General features: G+C 44.4%; 2 protein-coding genes across 4 annotated transcripts in view; one reads left to right on the forward strand and one right to left on the reverse strand.

The window, feature by feature from the left end:
- The window catches only part of LOC133425111 (intermembrane lipid transfer protein VPS13B-like), a 362,452-nt gene extending 351,975 nt beyond the window's left edge, over positions 1 to 10,477 (forward strand). For all 3 annotated transcript variants that reach the window (XM_061715807.1, XM_061715794.1, XM_061715800.1), the window contains 4 exons: positions 6,139 to 6,241; positions 7,222 to 7,390; positions 8,098 to 8,178; positions 9,621 to 10,477. In XM_061715807.1, the coding sequence (XP_061571791.1) occupies positions 6,139 to 6,241; positions 7,222 to 7,390; positions 8,098 to 8,178; positions 9,621 to 9,869 (602 nt within the window). In that variant the 3' untranslated portion in view covers positions 9,870 to 10,477. The remainder of the gene's footprint in view (positions 1 to 6,138; positions 6,242 to 7,221; positions 7,391 to 8,097; positions 8,179 to 9,620) is intronic.
- Positions 10,176 to 18,883, reverse strand: part of LOC133440582 (regulator of G-protein signaling 22) — a 28,350-nt gene continuing 19,642 nt past the window's right edge. Inside the window, exons 16-23 of the mRNA XM_061717898.1 lie at positions 16,772 to 16,918; positions 14,593 to 14,682; positions 13,883 to 14,083; positions 13,640 to 13,819; positions 12,688 to 12,858; positions 12,370 to 12,510; positions 11,977 to 12,079; positions 10,176 to 10,664 (exon numbers count right to left, since the gene is read on the reverse strand). Coding sequence (XP_061573882.1) covers positions 10,603 to 10,664; positions 11,977 to 12,079; positions 12,370 to 12,510; positions 12,688 to 12,858; positions 13,640 to 13,819; positions 13,883 to 14,083; positions 14,593 to 14,682; positions 16,772 to 16,918 — 1,095 coding nt within the window. The 3' untranslated portion in view covers positions 10,176 to 10,602. The remainder of the gene's footprint in view (positions 10,665 to 11,976; positions 12,080 to 12,369; positions 12,511 to 12,687; positions 12,859 to 13,639; positions 13,820 to 13,882; positions 14,084 to 14,592; positions 14,683 to 16,771; positions 16,919 to 18,883) is intronic.

The following is an 18,883-nucleotide window of genomic DNA, read 5'->3' on the forward strand; positions in this document are numbered from 1 at the left end:
ACCAGCCTGAATAAACGAGTCAAAAGCACCCGTGTCCCTCAGAATAGTTACTGGTACTTCTTCCCCATTTTGCAGCAAAGCCACAGAGCCTTTCATGATAAACGGTCGGTAAGAATCCAGAGCTGCCACTGCTGTGTCCTTATTAGGGCCGCAATTAGGTGTAGCACAAGTGGACACCGGACGTGGAGCGGCTGCGCCAGCCCCTTTTTGCTGCGAATGACCAGCCAATTGAGTCCTGGGGTTTCCATTTAACTTAAAACACTCAGATTTCCAATGGCCCCGTTTATGACAGTAATTGCAAACCTTGTCTGGCTCACGCAACTTACTACCGCCATTAACATCACTTTTAGCTTGTTCAACATGAAGAGGTCTATCTGATCGGCCACGAGATTCATTATTAGCAGTGTTGCCACTGCCCGCCTTAAACTCTCCCCGGTGCGTCAAAACATAGTCATCAGCCAGTGCTGCCGCGTCTGCTGCGTTGCGTGCCTTCTGCTCGTTTAGGTACATTGCCACTCGAGGTGGAATAGAGTTTTTGAACTGTTCCAAAATCATCAGATCACACAACTCTTCAAAGGTTTCTACACCCGAGGAATTACGCCAGCGTGTAAAACTGGTAGTCAGATCACGTGCGAATTCTAAATGACTTTGCCTGTCATGTTTTTTCCAGAACCTAAAACGCTGGCGATACGCCTCGGGGACGAGCTCGAAAGACTTGAGCACTGCTGCTTTGACCCGAGAATAATCTTGGCTGTCAGCCACACTCATAGCCGAAAACACCTCTTGCGCCCTGCCAGTCAACACGCACTGCAACAACAAAGTGCGCGCAGAGTCAGGCCAATTACGAACGTCTGCCACACGTTCAAACATGGCAAAAAATGCCTCCGGATCACGCTCATTAAATTTGGGGACCAGACGTAAGTTACCGTTAATATCAAAACCCACTGCGGACTCTGCCGGTTCTTTAATGGACATTTGTGCAGCACCTGGAATTTTACCATCCCTTATCAGGTCCAGCCTGTTTTGCTCTACTTCCCATTTCATTTTTTCAATTGCATACTGTACGTCTAACCTACTTTTCTCCAGGTCAGCCTGCACTTGAGCTTGTAACAAAATTAACTCTTTTTGCTGTTCAAAAGTCAGACCTGTCTGCGGCATGATGAATGTAGGCACCGCCGATGCAACCTTTAATGGAGGAGGAGACACCTTCTCTGGCTCCGCCAAACCCTTCTCAAATAAATGGTGTCTCAAAATTGCTATTATGGATTCCTTAGTTTTCTTATCATTTGTATCAAGTTTAATCCTATAATGGTCTGCTATTTTAACTAATTGGTCTTTAGTGCATTGTATTAATAGGTCCTCAGATGGACAGGCAATAAATGCCTCTAAAGTTACCATCCTGGCTGCGTGCGCTTACAACTTCCTCAGCTGGTAATAATATTAAAAAAAAAAATACAAGTGCCCCTCTAGCCTATATAATCCCCAAGTTAAACTCCACCCGTCTTCATGCACGGTTTGCGGTAGGTACTTATGCACTGAATACCGAGAGGCAGGTAGGGCAACCAGAAACTGGCGACCCGCGTACACCCCTCAGCTGTGCCCCCGAGACAGACTATGTACAGGCCAAAAAGGCCTACACACAGCCGCTACAGCCGCTCCTTGCACCTAAACCACCCCTTGGCCTAGACCCAGCGAGCTATTTAACCCCGAAAACTAACCGCGCCTACTAGGGACACTCATATTAAACAAAAAACAAAACCAGCTACACAAACTGTACAATATATATATATATATATATATATATATATATATATGTAGGCTATATTATGATAACACTTATATATATACAGTATGTGTATTTAATTAAGCAGCACCGCAACCAGAAAACCTCTCCACTAGAACAACTTAATCAAACTTAATGCAAAGTAACCAAACTTTTCAATAAATCAAATTCAAATGATCAAACAAATGACTGCATCTCCCAAAGTCCGAGTACATGCACCAGCGTGTACGCTGAAGTAAACATCGCTTAGTTTGTACTCACCGGACTGATGAATGGACAAAAGGAACCCCCGGAATGATTCCCAAATGACGTCACCGCACGTTCATTCACAAAACCACGGTGTTGATGAGCCATTAATTAAGGCAAACGAGCCATCAATCAACCGCAGCAGAGAACAATAAGTAGAACAAAAGGCAGAAGGGCGAGTCACTTGACTCTCCAAACTTACAGCCAAACTACTCCAAATTCCCGGACGAGCCCCCATTTGTTAGACCCTGGCCTAGGGGAGCCAAGGGTACAACAAAAAACAGGGGAGACGCAGTACTCAAAATACTATAAATTTATTAAATAAGCAAAGGTAAATAATCAAACGAACAAATGAGTGAGCAAACAAACAGATGAGGTGTGGAAGTCAGTAATCCGTAGTGTAGTCTGTGTATGCATGAGTGGAATGTATGTGGGTGCATGTTGGATGTATTAACAGAAATGATGAAAAAGGTGCATAGTGGAAGAGGGTAGAGGAGAACTGAATACAACAGAACTCTGGTAGGGACTGGGGAGACAGGCTTTTATACTGGGTGTCGGCCACCCGGGCCCAGGTGCCGACACTTGGCTGATTAATGCTGGCCATGATTGCTCTGCTCCCCAGTCCACTGAAAAACAAGGAAAAAAGGATTAGGACTGAAAAGCAAAGAGAATCTAAATAACCAATATATAAAATGCTACACCAGACCAATCAAATAACACTACCACCATATACTATGACACAATACAATATAATAATATAACCCCATATAATATCATACCAGGGAACCGTCACAATGACCCCGGAGCAATTATTACATCAATATAACATAAACAGTGGCAGGTAAAAACTCCCCTTTAGGAGGAAGAGACCAGGACCAGGACCTGGATCATAAGGGGGGACCTTCCTGCTGAAAACCAGCTGGAGCAGGAAAAGAGAGAACAGACAGAGAGAATGAAGAACAGAGAAAGGAGAGACATAGACACTAGTAGTCACCAAACCTGAGATTCAGGTCAGTAAACTGACAGGAGAAGCAGCATAACTGAAAACTTCACTGAAAAACTAACAATCAAATGTTTTTGAATTGACCTTTTGTTTGCGTAATGATGGGCGGTGTGAGTATTCCTGCCTCCCTGCTGAGAGGAAGCCCCAGGTGACGGTTCCAACAGATCTAGTTGCTCTCGGGATCCCATTTTGTGAATATGTAACGGTCAATTCATGTTAGAACTGATATGACATTTACATCCGAATGTAAACTCTTTGATGTAGAGATGCATCTCTCAGAGATGATATTCTCAACAGGCCAGTTAAATGTATTTAGCGCAGCTCCTGAAATCTGAGGGACTTCCCGAGGAGCCGGAGGCCCCGACACACACGTGTGAACTGGGTCGGGCAGGAATGTCATGAATCTGTCAGTGGAGCGAGGACGACTCCCCGGACTCACCTCAGCTGCAGGCAGGACCCGTGTTTATGGAACCAGGACCCATTAGAGAGCTGCTAGGAAGAGCCCACCCTCAACACACACACACTTGCAGCTCATTTCTCTGCAGTTAGGGTTTTATTGGGAGTAGAAAGCTGGACTGGGTCAGCTCATGGTGTGTGTTGGCACTAACCATCACTGCTTGCAGCACATGAGCCTTCAATGAGGGGAGAGATGCCTCCCCCAGGGCCTGGCCCTGATCTGCCTGACTCGGAGCCCAAAAGCTTACAAAACAAATCAGGAACTGATGAACATGCACACTACTGTGGCAGAAAAGACAGGAACTGGCACCTCTGATGTTAAAAGCCCGTTTATGTGAATCATCTGCATTGAGTTGTATTGTAATCCTGTCACACGCTTTCATGGAGCTCTTGGATCTACACAAACACGTTGCCAGGACTCTCAGAGACGGCATCATGGAGTACCACTGCAGTGACATCATTAATGACTTCACTGGCTGCTGCTGCCGTCACTCTGCTGACAGTTACGGAGGCTGACAGGGACTGACCACACGCACGAGGCTCACCAACACCTCACTACACATGAGATCCTGCAGAATGCAGTAGGAACAAGCCCCGCTGCAGCCCTGATGCCCTGATGTACATGATGTTTTCTTCATCCCGCTGAATTTCTCACCACTATCGCCCGCACCAGCAACGTGTGTGTTACATTCCCCCCGCTCCTGCAAAACTCTCAGAATTCATGCTGCACAACAATAGAGATGCATTGATTTAGTGTCTTCTCTCGTCCTGCAATAATAATAATAATAATAATAATTTCAATTTATATAGCGCTTTTCACCTGAAACGACAGATCTCAGAGCGCTTTACAAAGAAGACTAAAAACAAGACTAAGAAACTAAGACAAAACCTAGCTACTAAGATAAAAGTAAGATAAAAAGTTGTGTGCAGCAAAAAGATAAAAAATAAATTAAAAAAATATTTGAATAAAAGGGGGTCAAGGAGAGTTCAGGGGAAAGCCTGCTTGTAGAAGAGTGTTTTAAGGCCCGTTTTAAAGGACTCCACAGAAGGTGCATTCCTGAGGTCGTCAGGTAGAGAGTTCCATAGGCGTGGGGCGGAGGCAGAGAAGCCACGGTGTCCCATCGTCACGAGCCGTGGAAAGGGGACATGAAGGAGAGTGGCGTGGCTGGAGCGAAGGTTGCGTGCTGGTTTATGAATAGTGATTAGATCACTTAGGTAGCTGGGGCTTTTTTGATGGATGGCTTTGAAGGTCAGGAGGAGGACCTTGAACTGGATCCTGTAGTGGACCGGGAGCCAGTGGAGTTCGGCCAGAACAGGGGTTATGTGTGCTGACTTTTTGGTACCGGTGAGCAATCTTGCAGCGCTGTTCTGAACCAGTTGGAGGCAGTGGATGGATTTTGCAGGTAGACCGGAGAGAAGTGCATTGCCATAGTCAATACGGGAAAAGATGAAGGCATTTACCAGTTTTTTTAAGTCATCTTTGGAGAGGGATGGCCTCAGTCGGGCTATATTTTTAAGGTGGAAGTAGGAGATCTTGCAGATGATCCATGCAAGAGAAATGTCCTGGACAAATCTATCTGATTTAATGTTAACATGATCATTGTGGAGGTGGATGGATAATTGACAGTTCATAGGTCACCTGACCGACAGTTAGATGCATCATTGTCATCATCGCACAAGCTGTTTCACCTTTCACACATCAATTATGTGATTGAGGTTATAGCAACGAGAGTAGCTGTGAGTGGCTCAAATAACACTAGTAAATAACATAAAATAAACAATGTTAATGAACAAAACAAATGAATTTAACAAATGAATCGCTTGGCCATTACATTGCTGTGGAGGAAGAGAATGTTGCTTTTTTATTATTATTATTTATTTATTAACATACAGTGCAAACAACGACAAAAGACGACATCAGTTTGTGTGTGTGTGCGTGTAAATAAGATGATGAAAGTAGATACATAAATTAAGAATATTAATTTGAGAGTAAATAAGTAAACAAATAAATAATTATCATATAGAGTGGTGTAGCACGATATAAAATAAATATAGCATAATAATATAGTAATATCCTAATATAACATAATTTTTATAAAATATAACATATAACCAAATTATATCACCATACTATAATATATAACAATATAATAATACTATAGTTTAACATCCCATGAGATTTCATAACTTAATATAATAATACACTATGAAACAATATATCATGATAATGCCATGAATAATTATTAGAGTTAGAATTGGTAATTTATGTATTGCAATGAGGGGTGAGGTCAGACCAGGGCGTCAGGGAAGAGAATGTTAGGAAGAGAATGTTGCTGACCGACTGCTGGTTCCAATCCTCCGTCTCTCTTCCAAGATGCTCCACAGACTCTAAACACAGTTTCTGCAAATATCTGACTGGCCTTGCTTTGTCTTAGTTTTCTAAAAACCTTGTTTGAGGTTCTTTTCCACCTCATTGATTTCCATCTTGTCGCTAGACTACATCCCGATCCTGCAGTGTTTTTTTTAGCCACCCACAGCAAAGTTCAAACCACTCGCTCCCGCCAGATTTGCGTTGGGTCCCGTGGGACCCGGCGGGACCCAACCCTAATACAGGCCTTTACTCTAACGCTCTGAAACTGTTCCCCCACAGGGATCCTCCACGGCGCCGGCCTGTGGCAGCTTCCCAAGCAGCTCTACCTGCCGACAGAAGAGAAGTCGACTCGCGCCTCCAACAGTCACCTGAAATACGTCTGGTAAGACCCAGCGGCTTTCTTTAAAAGGGAGGCATGTTCTCACTTCTGCTTCTGTGCTTCTCTTAGTTTTCCTCCAAGACATGATGCCCCCCCCCCCCGTACCCCTCACCTTTAGTTAAAATCTTGATCTGGAGGATTGTTTTTCTTTCCTTGATCGCACACATGGTAGCCAGCCTGCCCGCCCTGCTCTCATCCAGCCATGTTAAAAGGTTTTTATAAGCAAGCCGCCAAAGCGAAAGCAAAGGACTGTTCTTGTTATTTAATCACGGGTCCATCCAGAAATGTGCCTTTGTGCCATAAAATGAAAAAAAAAAAAAAAACATTGTTTTTGGTGTGCTGGAAAAGTTCTGAGGTTTGTAGACTTGACCTATAAAAGTTTTATTGTGCAGCAAGTGGGTTGTCTTTAGGTCCTGCTTTAGTAAATATATAGATAATACAATCAGAAGGTTATCAGGAGCAGGAGACGACTACTGTTACGTTTGCACAGCTACAACTGACTTCTCCTAGCTGCCATCAGGAACAAAGCTCCACTTCTGATACCTGAAGAGTGTTGCAATATCTTTTCATGAAAAACAATATATATGTATGTGTTTAATGTAGAGAGAGAGAGGAATGCTGACATCCAGCTCCCTTGTAGTTTGACTCCAGCCCCAGAGCCGTCACTCTGGTTTCCATCAGGCGTCCATCAGATATATTTACTACTGCAGGTAGTCCAGACCCGTGAGGGGTCAGACTGAACACTGAACAGAGCCAAACTGTCCACAGTTCCACATGTGCTCTGCTGCGTAACACCTGCCCTCCACAGCAAACCCATCACAGAGACGTGAGGCCTGTTCAGAGCTCCGGGTTGAGGAGTGCAGGACGTACACGAGCACCAATCATGACTGATGCATGTTGAGCTCCACCGGGTCTGACTGTATGGAAGGTAGAATGTTGTAATGGTAAGTTGTTTTTAAATAAACTGTCTGGTGCGACTGCAGGAAGATGCTGCAGTCTCTGGGCCGGCCGCAGCTGCACATGGCCCTGGAGGTGACCATCGTGAGCGGCTCGGGCCAGGAGCACGCTGGCTGCCTCCTGCTCACCTCCGAGGTGCTGTTCGTGGTCAGCCTGAGCGAGGACACGCAGCAGCAGGCCTTCCCCATCACAGAGGTAACTGACCGGTCCTGAACACACAGACTGTGTTTCCATGCATCAATAACCCTTTTAAAACCCGAATATTGGCAATAACCCGAATTTGCGCGGCCATGTAAACACCAATAACCCCTTTGAATAACCCAAATTTGCTCATATTCTGGCTTTTAAAAACCCGAATATGACCCCTGGGTTACTCCTTTTAAAACCTGAATATTGAGTCATGTAAACGCCTAACAGAATATCCCCATCTAACGGAACAGGAATTTGTTTTCTGCACATCTTCTGTTCACAAGGAATCCTGGTCTTTTGAGTCCAGGAAGTTCTTATAAACACGGAGAAACCAAGACCAGGAGGAGACTAATCACTTCATAAATGTAATGAAGGATATGAACATTTCTGCATTTGTAGACGGTACAAAGTACCGGGATAGAAGATTTACAAGAAGTTGCGCGAAGCAGCATTTGTTTTGAAATTGGATACAGGAAGAAGAAGCGGAAATGATGGGAAATGAATCATGATGTTCTCCGTGCGTCGCTGGTTTGATCCAGATATCCTGAATGATTAATTACCATGTAAACGGAATATTCCCAATGTTTCAGTAACCGGAATATTAGCAATAACCCGAATTTTGACTGCACGTAAACGTAGTCACAGTTAAGATGGCGGAATGAACAGAAGAGGCCGGCTGTGGTGGACATTATTAACCCTCTCTTCCTGTGCAGGTGGAGTGTCAGCAGGAGCAGGGGCAGCAGGGCCGGCTGAAGCTCACGCTGCAGCAGCAGACGGTCACCAGCGACACGGAGGTGAGCCGGGGGGAGAGCCGGGCAGCTCACAGTACAGAGGAGGGAAACCATCACAGCCATTCTCATTCTAACTTTAGTTATACCCAGGATGCTTCATGGTTTGTGCTGTAAACTTAATTTAGTTATCAGGTCTACAACTAAGTTAGTCATTTTAGTCAGCTGAAAGTAGAAGCCAGTTTAGGGAAAGTACTGAGCTGGAAGAGGTTATATCAAACAGGTGGCATCCAGGGAGATTATCATGATTGAGAACAAAGTGTTTGTGAGGAGCAGACAGGAAGAGGATGCCTGATGTTAACCCGGCCATGAGGCGGTTAAACCGTGATGTCACACATCTCCATCACGGTACCAGAGGAGTGCACGTGTGTGATCAGGTGGACCGGGCTGCCGTGCTGCACTCCTCACATGAAAGCAACAACAGTGTTGCACACCTTAAGAAAACTCTTGTTTAAACGTTGAGGTTAAAGGGGCCGAGGGGGGGGGCACCTGTAGAGGCTGTACAGGACTGTCTCAGAAAATTAGAATATTGTGATAAAGTTCTTTATTTTCTGTAATGCAATTAAAAAACAAAAATGTCATACATTCTGGATTCATTTACAAATCAACTGAAATATTGCAAGCCTTTTATTATTTTAATATTGCTGATTATGGTTTACAGTGATTAAGATTCACAGAATATTCAAATTTTTTGAGATAGGATATTTGAGTTTTCTTAAGCTGTAAGCCATGATCAGCAATATTAAAATAATAAAAGGCTTGCAATATTTCAGTTGATTTGTAATGAATCCAGAATGTATGACATTTTTGCATTACAGAAAATAAAGGACTTTATCACAATATTCTAATTTTCTGAGACAGTCCTGTAGTTCCAGTCCCGGCCTGTCCTTTGATCATTAGCAATGCCCCCCCAGCCGCCTCCTGTCTACCTACTTTCTCAAAGGCCACTAGTGCCACAAACACCTAGAACAAAAGTTGAGATGAAAAGGTGATGTTACAAAATGATCAAAGTGTCATGAACTAACTCTTTAAATGAAAGAGTGTTTGGTATGATGAAGAACCCTGAAATATTGGACGTTCATACAAAACTAATTTACATTTTTCATACCATCACAAGCTTCTCTGACCTGGTTTGTAATCAGATTAAAGTCGTCTGAATTGTCAGCGGCTGCTTTTGACAGAATACAGTATTCAGAAGTCCCCAGGTGGTATACGACTGCTGGAGACGTGTTCATACCCGTCTGGCTGCTCCACATCATTAACTGTATCCTAGAAGCAGGTCACATGACCAGCTCCCGCTCACTCTTAGGATGGAATTGTGCGTACTAGTGATGACCAGGTACGGTACGGGTGGATGAAGGTGACGGAGCAGCTGTGAGGTCAGTGATGTGCCCAGCTCCTGGTCCAGGGCTGTAACCTCCCCTCTGTCCTCCCTCTGTCCTCCTCAGGGTGACGGTGTGCGTGAGCGGCTGTCGGAGCAGCAGTACCAGCGGTTGTTGGACTACGTGCTGCGGGTGTCCCAGTTCCTCTCTCCGTCTCCGGCCTCGCTGCAGCAGCAGCCCCCGGTGACGCTGGCGGAGCCGCCGCCCTGCGTCACCAAGAGCTACCGCTACCTGGTGGACCCCGTGTTCGCCGAGGTGTTTGTGAGCAAGTTCACCACGGTGAAGAACAAAGCCTTACGCATCGGCTTTCACTGAGACTGACTCCAACAACAGGATCAAACCGTTCTGTTCCACATTGAAACATTGAGCCTTCAAAAAAAAGGATCTTACACCCTGTGCTTTGTCTCTTAAAGTTTAACTTCCCATTGATGCAAAACATACTTGTTGATGTTAACATGACGTTCTGATACCGGTCACTCTTGCCTTAGGAATGTAGATAATTCTTAGTAAATATATTTTCTGATACGAGTCGTAACCATGGATGGGTGTAGAAACACTTTTATTCATTTCAGTGAGTGTGTAGGACAGAGAACACTAAAGGGACGAGCGTCCTCAGCGTCACAGATGTTCGGGTCGGAGCAGTCTGGACTTGTGCCCTCTGTGTTTACCGTTTCCATGCCAACGTAAAGTGCAATATTATACATCTGCTGAAGGATGCTAGATACCAGCTGTCGACCAAAAGGTTTTAGATGATGTAACACTGTTCTGTGGACTTGTGTTGATGCCAAACCGTTAAGATGCAAACGTGTCATTGTTGCCTTTTTATATTATTGTGGTACCACTGAGCTCTCTACGACGTCTGAGTCCAACGCCTTTATAAATCTATAATATATGCATAGAGAACCGTCTTATTAAAAAAGTCATCATTACCTAAGGTGTTGTTTCATCTTTAGTACACTTGTGCTGCTGGGATAACGGCGGGGGGTTAATCTTTGGTTCATTGCAGGTTCTGTCCCTCCTGCAGTAAAACAAAGATTCTGAGTGTTGGTCATGGATGAACGGTGCTGCGTTTGCTCCTTGCTGACTTGATGCTGATGTCAGAGGCCGGTTCTGGAGGGGAGAGAACAAGAGCGGCAGCATTAAACACAAACACACCTCGTGTCCCTCTATAGAGGGTCTGCATTGACGTCACTTCCCCACTTACTCTCACTGAGTGGCAGAAACGGCTGCAACTAGTGGAGAAGACGGGATAACAGCTGATTATCGGCTTAAATTAGCGTCAATTGGACTTGACAGTGACCCGTACAGTTACCCCAAGAACCAGTGGTCCATGGACATTAATATTTGGTACAGTTACCAAGAACCAGTGGTCCATGGACATTAATATTTGGTACAGTTACCAAGAACCAGTGGTCCATGGACATTAATATTTGGCCACTAATCCAGTTTCCTGATATTTATATGTACTTAATTTCTACACCGGGGAAATACATGAAGCAAAGCTTGAAGGCTTACAAAAGTCTTGACTCTTGGTCCGACTTCAAGGCAGGATTTTTTGTAGAAATTAAAGTGATGAGGACACCGAACTTTATGATTTGACCGTTTAACGTTAGCTACCCAAAAATCCAACATTACCTGATACAAGCAAGAGATCCAGGCACTCAAGACGAGGTAGATTAAAAAGATAAAAAAGCCTTTATTCAAATACGGCTGCCAAAATGTTAACATTTTGGCAGCTGTATTTTTTATCTTTTAAAATCTTTTTTATCTTTTTAAATCTACCTCGTCTTGAGTGCCTGGATCTCTTGCTTCTATTTTTCCACATCGTCTCCTGGGTCTGATCCAAGAACACCATTTTACAGCGGTCACACCCTAACGAGCACCCAGTCGACTCTTTTTCTATTACCTGATACAAAATGGGAACCGCAAATCCACATTTCGGTGCCTGGAATCCAGTTGTTTCTGAGAATTACAGCGATCCATTTGTCTCTTAAGCTTATTTTTCAGCAGTCTGTAAAACGATAACTCTGATTTCTTAGTAAATCTATGAGTACAGTCGATCCCACAACAGCTCTTTCCCATTTTAGATGTTTTCTAATTGCTCAAACTGAAAGTTTCCGCTGACACTCAGTCTTTCTGACACTCAGTCTTTCTGACACTCAGTGGGCGTAACCCACTGTGAAGTTGCATCTGTGACGTCATGCACATTCCCTCTATACACCATCCCTTTAACGCATTTCTGCTTCAGTCAACGTATTGGGGTCCCGCTGCTCGGAACCTCCTTAAATACTATTACGTGGACGGTGCTGCCAGGTAACATCCAAGCCTGGCAAAGATTAGCTTGTATTTTTATGTTTAGGTATGACATCATTTCATTATTACGGTATAAAGTCTGGGGTTTGTATGTTTGTGATGTTTGTACCGGAGACCGTGGAGGAGGAGAGGGTCGCCAGCTGAATCTGTTTCTTCAGCAGAATCTGTTCTTTCTTCAGACCTGCCATGTACTTGGACAACGACTGCAACAGCTGAGGAGAGAGTCCTCACGTCAACTCAACGCTCAGCTGATGAGGAGAAGCAGCTCATCCTTTATAGTTTGGAACAGATGAAACCTTTTTCAGACTTCATTAAAAAACTGAGATTCTTTTCAGATTATTGTCGAGTGACATCTTCGTCTTCCTATATACAGCACGTTTCTCAAACACAATTCCACTTTTGTCATACGGACTTCCTTCAGGAGTGTTGCCCTCATCAGGACGCTTCCTCAGATTAAAGACGGCCTTCACACTTAAGGGATCTATTAAAACATGATGCTTACCGGCGGGGGGTTTGGTGGTGCTCTTCTCCGAGTCCTCGCCCGGGCTTTTACAGGTGTTTCCTTTTGTTTCATCTCCTCACCATCATCCGTTCTGCCCCCGTCTGTGAACTGTGATTCTTGTCTCTCCAGCTTTTCCTGTTTCTGTTAAAGAGACAACACTGAACTGAGATGTTCCCTTCTGCTAACGGCTCGCTAACAGAGCGGTCCAGTGTTCATCAGAATCAGGGAAACACCTGAGACCTGCAGGACTCTGTCCTCGATCCTCGGGGACCAGGGTCCCCCCCCGCCCTAGAGGCTGGCTACGTTCCTGTAACCCACCTGCTCACTCCTCCACATATCCTCTTCCTCTTTTCTCTTCTGCCTCCGTACTCTGGCTCTGTATTTCTCTCTCTTCTCCTGCAGCAGAGGGAGGATGTCCTTCTCCTGGACTTTGCTGCTGAACCTTTGAAACTCAGTCCAATACTGTAGCAGCTCACCGAACACTGACGTCTACATTTACAGGAAGAGAGAAAAGAGAAGGCTTGAAGAACACACACAAACGCACACCGACCAGAGGTGTCAAGTAATGAAGTACAAATACTTTGTTACCTTACTTAAGTAGAAATTTTGGTTATCTATACTTCACTGGAGTAATTATTTTTCAGACGACTTTTTACTTTTACTCCTTACATTTTCACGCAATTATCTGTACTTTTTACTCCTTACATTTTAAAAACAGCCTCGTTACTCTATTTCATTTTGGCCTTTAAAAAAAACTATCCAGTTAAATTGCTCCATCCGGATAGAGTGAATTTGGTTGTGGTTGTTTCAGATGTTCTTGTCCAGTTTTGTTCTTACATCCGTTCCCTCAGATTCCTGCAACTAAACTTGGATGTACATTCCAATAAAGGTTAGGATAAATGATAACATGCCTCTGAAGTTTGACTTTTTGCACCATTACAATACTTATAGGCAACTATTCATCATATCTCCTGCTCTCTGAAACACATGTTAATGCTCAATAGTACACATATATGGTTCTTTAATATATTTGCATTATACTAAGATGCATTCATTTTCAATGGCTTTTGTCCTTAATGGCTTTTTTCCCCCTTACATTACTTTTACTTTTATACTTTAAGTAGTTTTGAAACCAGTACTTTTATACTTTTACTTGAGTTGATACTTCCACTTCTACAGGAGTATTTTTAAACTCTAGTATCTATACGTCTACCTGAGTAATGAATGTGAATACTTTTGACACCTCTGACACCGACACACACACGGGTACCTGGGCCTCTCTGAAGATGTACGGGCCGAGCTCGTGTCTCTTCTCCAGGATGCGCTGGGCCTGCTCGGGGGGGACGTCTATCTGCAGCGGGGGGGGCGCGGACGAGTCGATGAAGCAGCCGATGATGGTGGAGATCTTGTGCTGGATGGTGTCGTCGCCACAGTGGGAGTGGTACAGGTCCTGCAATCAGAGCGTGTCAGCCTGATGCTGCAGCAGGAGACCCCAGAACCCCCAGGGCTTTACCTTGTATCTCTGCACCTCCACCCAGAAGCGCACATCATTTTCCAGGAAGTCTCCCCTCAGAGAGACAAAGTGCTGGAACTGCTGGCAGGCCACGGGGTCGAGGAGGAGTTGCCGGAACAGCAGGATCTCTTTGGAAGAAGCCATCCACAAGCTTTCCTGCAGACACACGTTAGCAGATGTACCGACACGCTCATCTGCTTTATTAATATTACAACAAAACACAAGTATTTAAAGTGCAGTAAAGGTGCTTTTCCTCAACAGCAGCAGTCTTACGAGACCAGTCTGAGCTCTCAGACCCTGAAATAATGAAGCTTCTCTTGGGAGAAAAGCCATATCTGCCAACGATAACATAATGATCATAAAGATGAGAGCTGCAATCATGTGCTGAAGTTCCTGTAATGGACCTGCGTCTGCTGCTCGTGTTTTATTTCTGTGTTGAGCGGCGGAGCCGAGATGAGGAGATGGGAACGGAGCTGCCTGAAAGTACTCCAAGACTATTAAATAAAGGTTAGTTATGCTGATGCTTTAATCTTATTTGTACTGGATACGGTTTGGGAACGCGAGCCGCGACGCTAGAACGGCGTTTGACAAAGCCAGAGCTCGGAGCCAAGTCGTGAGCAAAAAAAAAAATCACACATGCTGTCAGGCCAGGAAATGCCTTCCTTTTCTCCTGTGAAGATATCCAGCTCCCCCGGAGGAACACCCCTTACCTTCCCGGCTTCTTTTTTTGCTTTGCTTGCTTTGCTTGCTTTGCTTGCTTTGCTTGCGAGCTTCTGCCAGAAGGAGCCTCTTGCCTGCAGCTGCCACACACAAACACAAACACGAAAGGTCAAAAGTCAGATAACTGACTTCCAGGAGACTCTTAAAGATCCCTCTCTGCTCCTCTCAGCCTCTGCTGGTTTTTACCTTTTATTTATTTGTCGTTTTGTTGTTTTTTTTTACCCCTTTTGTCTTTCCTCCAAATCCTCTCAAAGATCTCTCTTCCTCCGCCGTGAACTTGAACCCTTTATCATCTCTTCCAGCCTCCCCTCCTCCAGCAGGGTGTCGGGCTAAACCGTCTCTCATTACTTCAGGCTATTAGTTTCCCCAAACATTGTAAACTTGATGACACAATCACACAAAGCCGTGGAATCTGCGGTTTGTGTTTCCAGCTGATGAAGCAACCTGAGACGGCGACAGGGCGGCGGCGCGTTCTGGTTCATCAGATAACACTAACGTCTCTGGCTTCTGAATTTGAGGCCTTTGTACAAGTGGAATAATGAAAAAACTAACCAAACATTTTAAACCTGAGCTGAAACAAGGCAGGTAGCGTTGAAGGAGAGTTTAACTTTTGTCCTGACTTAAATAATAGAGGCTTAGCGTCCGGACTAAGAAGTAATTATTCATGAAATGGAAGCCAACATGATAATTGAATGTTTGATTTACAGCTAAATGAATGTTTTGAGTGTAGAGAGACTAAAAATAGTATCACTGATTACTACAATGTTTGTTGGATTTGTTAAAAGTTGGGATAGTTGCAGCTGAACACCGAGCTGAATGTAGTTCCATCTGCAACTTTAGTTATGACTAAAGTGCTGAACACGAGTCACGTTGCTGCTGATGCTGACGACAGGAGCATCTAGTTTAGACCTCCACAGGATGTCTTTGCAGAGTTTATGAAGTACTTCATCTAATTAACTGTCATCAGTGCAATACTGTCAGCATTTTATGGATGTTTAAGAAAATGTTCTGCTAATCAGTTTAGAAGACGTTTGTCAGTAAAGACTTTGGGCCAATCCCAATACACCCCCTACTTTCTACCACTAGCCCTAAAAATAGGTAGGGCCCTTGTAATCTTCCCTAGGGATTGGGACACCACTTGCTACGTCACTGCGTGGTTTACGTTCGGGTACGTAAGCGACTGCGTAGTTACGTTTGCACATACGTCACACCATATCAGGAAGCCCAGAGCTAAAAGCTGTTTTAATTTCTGCTGTAGCGCTGTTAATATGCCACTTTATTAAGTTTTGATATTTTTTCAGGAGTAAAAGTAACCGTTAAGATCCCCAACCTGGGCTCAGTTTATCCAAATAACGCCTGTTAAGATATTTGCGCCGAAGTTTTCGGTATGAGAACTGCCTGCCGGCTCGGGAGTTGATTTATGGTTCTGCGTTAAATCGACGCAGAGCCTACGGTGTACGGCGCACGTTGCCGCGTAACCTACGCCGTAGGCTCTGCGTTGGTGTAATGCAGAACCATAAATGGACAAGCGAGTGATTATATACGTTCATTGAGTGAATATTATGAAAGTAAAATATATATTTCTCGCTAGAAATGTAATCAAAACGCATTTTTATGCAGAAACTAACTCAAAATATTGATTTTATTCACAAAAAAATAAGAAATGTCCGCCATGTTTTGTTTTTTTTTCAGTCTGCAAATGATGACGTAAAGCATTCTGGGAAATCTTTCTAGCCCTCGGTCAGCTAGTCAGTATCTGAAAACCCTCGCTCCGTAGGGCCAGATTCATAAGCACTAGCCTCGTTTTCCCCACTCCCCCTGGATGCAAAGAGGAATTGGAACACCACTACCCTCACGGGAACGTGCAAAATTTAGGGCTAGTGGGAGTATTGGGACTGGGCCTTTGTCCTGCTACGATCCCGTGACCTCTGACGACCAAAATCTGCACCAAAGGTCACAATGAACCGCTGAAACATTTCAGTTGGGAAGCTGCAACAGAAGCTGCAACAGAAGCTGCTAGAACTATTTACATCTAAACGTTGATTCACACATGTTGAGTGTCATTAATCCCAGTTAGAAAACAATGCGACTGATATCAGTTATCCTTTACTAAAACCTAGCTGCGTTCTATCAGCCGTGAGTTAATGTTGGAGGAATCAGGATGTCCACCTTTGACTTGGGTTTGGATTTGGACCGAAACCAAGGCAGCAGCGTCTCCTCAATGTGAGTCCTGATGATGCCCTGGATCTCCACGACGACAGAGTCCGACAGACACTCCGACGCCAGACGCTCCCGTCCCCCGGTGGAGCACAGCACCTGGACAAGCAGAGGGGAGACGGAGCTGTGAGGGGGAGATGTGGACGTAGGGAACCACACCAGGATCCCTGACGAGAGGCAAAGACGGTTAGAGAAACTCCCCACAGGGAGAAACCCTCAGAAAGGGTCTCCTTCCAGACTCCTGCTGGGCTCTTCATCATTCCCACAATCTCTCTGTTCTCCTCGTCGCCCCCTCTGCTTTCTGTCTTCATGTGTTGATTTGGCCATCTCTCCCTTTTCATGTCTCCTTTATGCTTTCCTTCATGTGATTCCTGCACACATGCAGGCATGCATGCACACATACACTCGCAGGCATTTGGAATGAGAAACAGTCGTGTTACCGAGTGGGAGTGAGAAGATGAAAAGGAGACTTTCTGTGACTGGATGACTTACTGACTGAAGGAGTGAAGGGCCAAAGCCGTAAAGCTGTCAGTCTCTCCACATCACACACGGAGAGGAGAAGCACCAGCAACATGGGAGAGGAGCTGCCAGAGTGTAAGGACTCACAGGGTTGGAAACGCCACAGCTGGCACTGCGGTGCAGTTTTAATCATTGTTCTGAGAGCTTTTACGAGACGAGGATGACCAGCGACAAAGATCTTGCACCAGTCATGTCAACGTGTATTGGTTTTGTTGGATAATACTGAGTCAAGTGCCCTAAAATAAGCTGCTGGACATGCAATACTCTGGAGCTGATGGAGGTTCTAGACTTTGGCATGTCTGTGCAGAGATGTCAAGTAACAAAGTACAAATAACTTCGTTACCTTACTTAAGTGGAAATTTTGGTTATCTATACTTCACTGGAGTAATGAATTTTTATTTTTACTCCTTACATTTTCATTTGCAATTATCTATACTTTTTACTCTTTACATTTTAAAAACAGCCTCGTTACTCTATTTCATTTCGGCCTTTAAAAAAAAACTATCCAGTTAAATTGCTCCATCCGGATAGAGTGAATTTGGTTGTGGTTGTTTCAGATGTTCTTGTCCAGTTTTGTTCTTACATCCGTTCCCTCAGATTCCTGCAACTAAACTTGGATGTACATTCCAATAAAGGTTAGGATAAATGATAACATGAACATGAAGTTTGACTTTTTGCACCATTACAATACTTATAGGCAACTAGTCATCATATCTCCTGCTCTCTGAAACACATGTTAATGCTCAATAGTACACATATATGGTTCTTTAATATATTTGCATTATACTAAGATGCATTCATTTTCAATGGCTTTTTTCCCCCTTACATTACTTTTACTTTTATACTTTAAGTAGTTTTGAAACCAGTACTTTTATACTTTTACTTGAGTAAAAAACTTGAGTTGATACTTCAACTTCTACAGGAGTATTTTAAACTCTAGTATCTATACTTCTACCTGAGTAATGAATGTGAATACTGAAGACACCTCTGTGTATATCAGATAATAAATACAAGGGAGCAACCGTCTCCACTACCTTAAAGAGAGGGGGCACATCAGTGGTATTGTTACACATCCATCTCCTGGCACTAACTGTACTCCCCCCTGCAGTACTGTAATGTCCGGATCCAGAAACCTCCTCTCCAGATCTTACTGCTGCTGCTGGAGCTGATCTCTGTCTTTCTGGCTTCAAACCATACTGTTCTCCTCCCTCTCCTTTTAATCCCCACCATCTCGTCTCGCCCCTGAATCCCCGTCAACACCCGGCTGTCAGAGCTGTCAGCAGGCGGGCTGCAGGATGCCGGAGCATCAGAGGCAGACGGAGGGTTGTGTGAGAGCTGCAGCAGCCTTTGTTTATCAGATTTGGACGCTGAAGCCGCTGCTGGAGTTCAGATCCCGTCAGGAGCTTGTCGTGTCACAGACAGCCTGTTTTTACCCTCGTCTCTGTGTTGCTTTCCCAAGTAGCTGACAATAACTCACGTCATTGCGTAACTGCACCAACATGGGAACATCTGCGGTTGAGATCTAACGTCACTGTTTTTAAATGA

The sequence above is a fragment of the Cololabis saira genome, chromosome 3, assembly GCF_033807715.1.
Source record: "Cololabis saira isolate AMF1-May2022 chromosome 3, fColSai1.1, whole genome shotgun sequence".
Taxonomy (NCBI): domain Eukaryota; kingdom Metazoa; phylum Chordata; class Actinopteri; order Beloniformes; family Belonidae; genus Cololabis; species Cololabis saira.